General features: G+C 36.9%; 1 protein-coding gene across 1 annotated transcript; it reads right to left on the bottom strand.

Annotated features, from left to right (window-relative positions):
* Nucleotides 1-35: 35 nt before the first annotated feature.
* LOC136805375 (galactose/N-acetylgalactosamine-binding lectin CEL-III-like) lies at nt 36-734 on the bottom strand (the record flags this gene model as incomplete). The annotated part of the gene is given in 1 exon segment (XM_067061957.1): nt 36-734. A coding segment is annotated over 1 exon segment (542 nt), but the record flags the coding sequence as incomplete, so codon positions are not given.
* Nucleotides 735-3,882: the final 3,148 nt, after the last annotated feature.

The following is a 3,882-nucleotide window of genomic DNA, read 5'->3' as shown; positions in this document are numbered from 1 at the left end:
ACCATCTGGATCCATACACGTGTTTGATGCCATGTTTCAAAACCTCGCCGTTCTCGTAATGCGTCCAGTATTGCTTTCGGCTATCAGTGCATGGTGTGGTGTATATGTTTGATTTCCAACCAGTGTTATCAGCTGTCGCACACTGTCCTGATTTCTGATTTCTCAACCGTCCAGAATTGACTACTTTCCCTCGGTTGCGGAAGTAGAAAAATTGGTCATCGCTATTCTGGCAATTATAGATAGCGATATTACCGTGGCCCCCTGAAGCATTGACGTCGACACAAAGGTTGGATTTGACGTTCTTGTACTCGTAACCAGTCTGTTTTATTCCACTGGCGTCAGTGTAGGATCGACTTCCACCAGTTTTGAATTTTTGATAATCAGGAACAGATGGGTAAAGTTCACAAGGTTGAAATGTCAAATCTCCAGTGCCAGCTCCAGTATTGCTTGGTGTTAAACAGTAATTTTTGGCCATGTTTCTGATCGTGCCATCATTGCAAGCAATGATTTGCTGGTCTGGTTTTCCGTCACATGTGTAAGTCTGGACATGTCCGCTGCCATCATTGTCACTGTCCATGCATTTGTGAGACAGCAAATGCGCAATTCTCCAGTGCGCAATGCAGACGGGCAATTAGCATCGCCGTGCGCCAAATAAATGGCTGAAGCGAGAATCATGAAGACTGCAAACATTTTGATGTGTTTGTAGTGAGTGGTGTTGTTAACGCCTTTTTTTAGATTTTTATACAGTCCTCACGGAGAACTGGTTTGCTACGCTCCATTAATTTTTTGGGAGTATTTCAGACATCGTGGTCAAACGACCTGCCGCAACAGACAATCGTTATTACAGCTTAATTAAACCCTCGTTTGACCAAGGATCAGACTTGATTGGTTTACCGTGTGCAGACTTATTGTGATGAATACACTTTAATAATCTAATCACCCGTAATTAAGTCTGAAATAGATTTAGCAATTATCATAAATCATAAATGTGCAATTAGAGAGGCAAATTCTGTCTAGAAATATCGTACGATTGTAATCAGCGAAGAAATAGTATTTCAAGATCAAAGTAATAAATTTTAATGTCAGAGGATTACAAGCATCTATATTGCATTTTCTAGCGCTCCGTTATGCAAACGTCATTATTATTTCATTTTACATTTGACCGACAAATTTCAATCCCACACAATCCTATTCGTTTTGATTTCGAGGTCTCCGTTTTCTCGAGCTAAAATTTTCATTAACTTTTAACCCTATGATTTTTGCCTGAGACCGTCATATTTGTCCGAAAATCGCACCAAAGTGTCCGAAAAAAAATTGGAAACATTGTAATTTCGATTCCCCTACCCCTTAGCTTTCCAAAAATGTATAACAAGTGCTTCTAACAAAACATTCTAGCAATTCCAACAAATCGAACAAAATTCCCCCTATTATAAAAACATAAATAAAATCTAAATCTAAAATATTAAAAACCGTTTGTATATATTTTTTATTCGGGTCTGTAAATTTCCAAACAAAGCCAAGGAGGAAGACAAAATGGCGCCAGGTCTCTTGAGAAGTAACAAAGTTCAGTACCTTTGGAAAAAAGGCTATTGTGGCTGAAGTTCGAAAGGAATCTTAAATTTTATTACATGGAATCATTAACAAGATGTTGTAATAGTATTTCCACATGAAAACAGGTTTCAGATTTCAAAAGTTTAGGCAAAAAGAGGTACCCCAAAACCTAGCCCAATTGGCTACCCCATTGGCTACTCTGCTTTTTAGACCAACCTGGAAAATGCCTAGTTAAACACCCCCGTGTAGTGTGGTGTTACTTCACAAAATTTGGATATTTATTTTTCTTATAAGCATCAAATTTATATGAATCAAAACAATAACTCTTGGTGTAAAGCAAACTTGGTTAATCGATGCTTACAAAGTTAAAACCTCGCCCATGTATGATCAATGATTCTGGATGATTCAAAATCCTTTTATGGCTCGACCCAAACCTTTTTTTTTCGAATTCGCATATTTTTTTTAGTATCAAGATTTTAGCATACATTGCGCTAATATAAGGCGAAATTTTCGACTTTTAGTCGTCTTGTTAAAATTAAACTCGAATTAGTTAATTTGACGGAAGAAGAGAGACCGATTTATACTTTCGCCTTCTTGTTGATATTTCAAAGGGGATGAAAATATTGTTCGGCGGTTTCATCTAAGAAAATCACAATTAACTATGAATTAAACAACACCATTCCCTATGGGACCCTGTGTTAGCGCATTTATAATTGGAGAGAAATCACTACGTTTTAAATCTCAGTCCAATTAAGACTATTAGAGAAACATGTTGACAAAAACATTTTAATTGGCAGAAATTAAAAGGGGAAAGAAAGAATGATGACTTGTCACGAAATCTTAAAACAAGCTTTCATACGAACTCTATGTCNCAGAGATTTGGGAAAAGAGGATAAGAAATGCGCTATTCATCTATTTGAAGCTAGGCTGTAGAATCTTTTGTTTCTATAGAAATGTCTGCGGTCGATCGATTGTTTTCATTCTGGACCAATCAGAGCGCTGATTCGTTATGCGCACAAGACTAGAAGTACAGACAAAAAAATGGCAGCCGTGATTGATATCGAAAGTGAAATAATTTTTTTTTAAATCGCGAATTTTGATATTTTTTTATAAGCACTTTTCACTTTGAACGCAGTGTTTCTCAAGCCATCGTCGTTGTGCCTGAAGGGAAGATTTCCCAGCTTTGACCAAAATATTTTTCCTTATAGAATGATCGAATCAATTTGATCATTTATACATACTGTAGCTAAAAGAATTGAAATTCACATTATACAAACCAAAAATGATAAGCTTGTAAAACTAGGATAATTTTTGGTTATTTCTTGAAACTCTAGTCTAAGAAACATACATTACGTCATCAAATACATTACGTCAAATACTTTTTTGCATCAAGACGTCTTTTTTTAAGTTGGCGAATCTCGCAAGGAAAATGGAGGAAAAAATCGATGAAAATGACCAAGAATTGCCGCTTAAAAATGAGGTTTGCACCCCAGAAAAATGCATTATTAGAGAAGGAACAACACCAAAAGACACTCGACCTGCAGGAAGTGCCACCGAGATGTTCATTATAACTGTTCCCAGCTACCAATCTACCAAATACAGATTTGCTTAACGTTTAAATCTCGAAGTTTCCAATGTCAAAGTTGCGTTAAGATCTCACCAGAGCTGATGGAACGAGTTGAAACATGCAGAAACACCAAAATCGAAGGGACTTCCAAAAGGAAATTAAAGCATGTGAAAACATCATGAAGTACAAAATGAAGAAATCCCCCATAAATCAAAAGCTCAACGTTATTAAAAAAGAATCAAGAAAAGCTCGAAGCAAAGATGAGCATACTCGAAGAAGATGAAACAAAGATCGAGAACTCATAATAAAAAGAGAAGAGCTGAAAGAGTTTTTTATGCTGAACTGTATCCAACATATGAACAACAATCAATAAGGTGGAGAAATAACTCGAAGTGAAACAGTCGGCAAACAACGATCAAGCGTGCAACCTAATTTCCATGAATCAAAGAACATTTGGAGGATCCTGGAATACAACGAAAATTACGACGAGAAATTTATCAATTAAGAGTCCTTGGATTAAACTGGGTATCAGACATAAAAATTGTAAACACAAGAGGATTGGAGATTCACGGAAGAAGAGAGGAGGAGGGAGGTATCGCCAATCAAGGTAGTGTTCGAAATGAAGAGACAAGAACAAAGTCTGAACCATCACGACATACAATCCCTCCTCACCCTATCGAGCAACAGAAACTCACGATTTTGGAACGATTGCACAAAGAATTTTGCAAGAGAGCACGCGAGCTCAATGCTCAAATGAAAGACAA

The sequence above is a fragment of the Clytia hemisphaerica genome, unplaced genomic scaffold (genome assembly GCF_902728285.1).
Source record: "Clytia hemisphaerica strain Z4C2 unplaced genomic scaffold, Clytia hemisphaerica genome assembly, whole genome shotgun sequence".
Lineage (NCBI taxonomy): Eukaryota > Metazoa > Cnidaria > Hydrozoa > Leptothecata > Clytiidae > Clytia > Clytia hemisphaerica.
The sequence above is the reverse complement of the archived record's forward strand: the minus strand, read 5'-3'. Positions and strand labels throughout refer to the sequence as shown.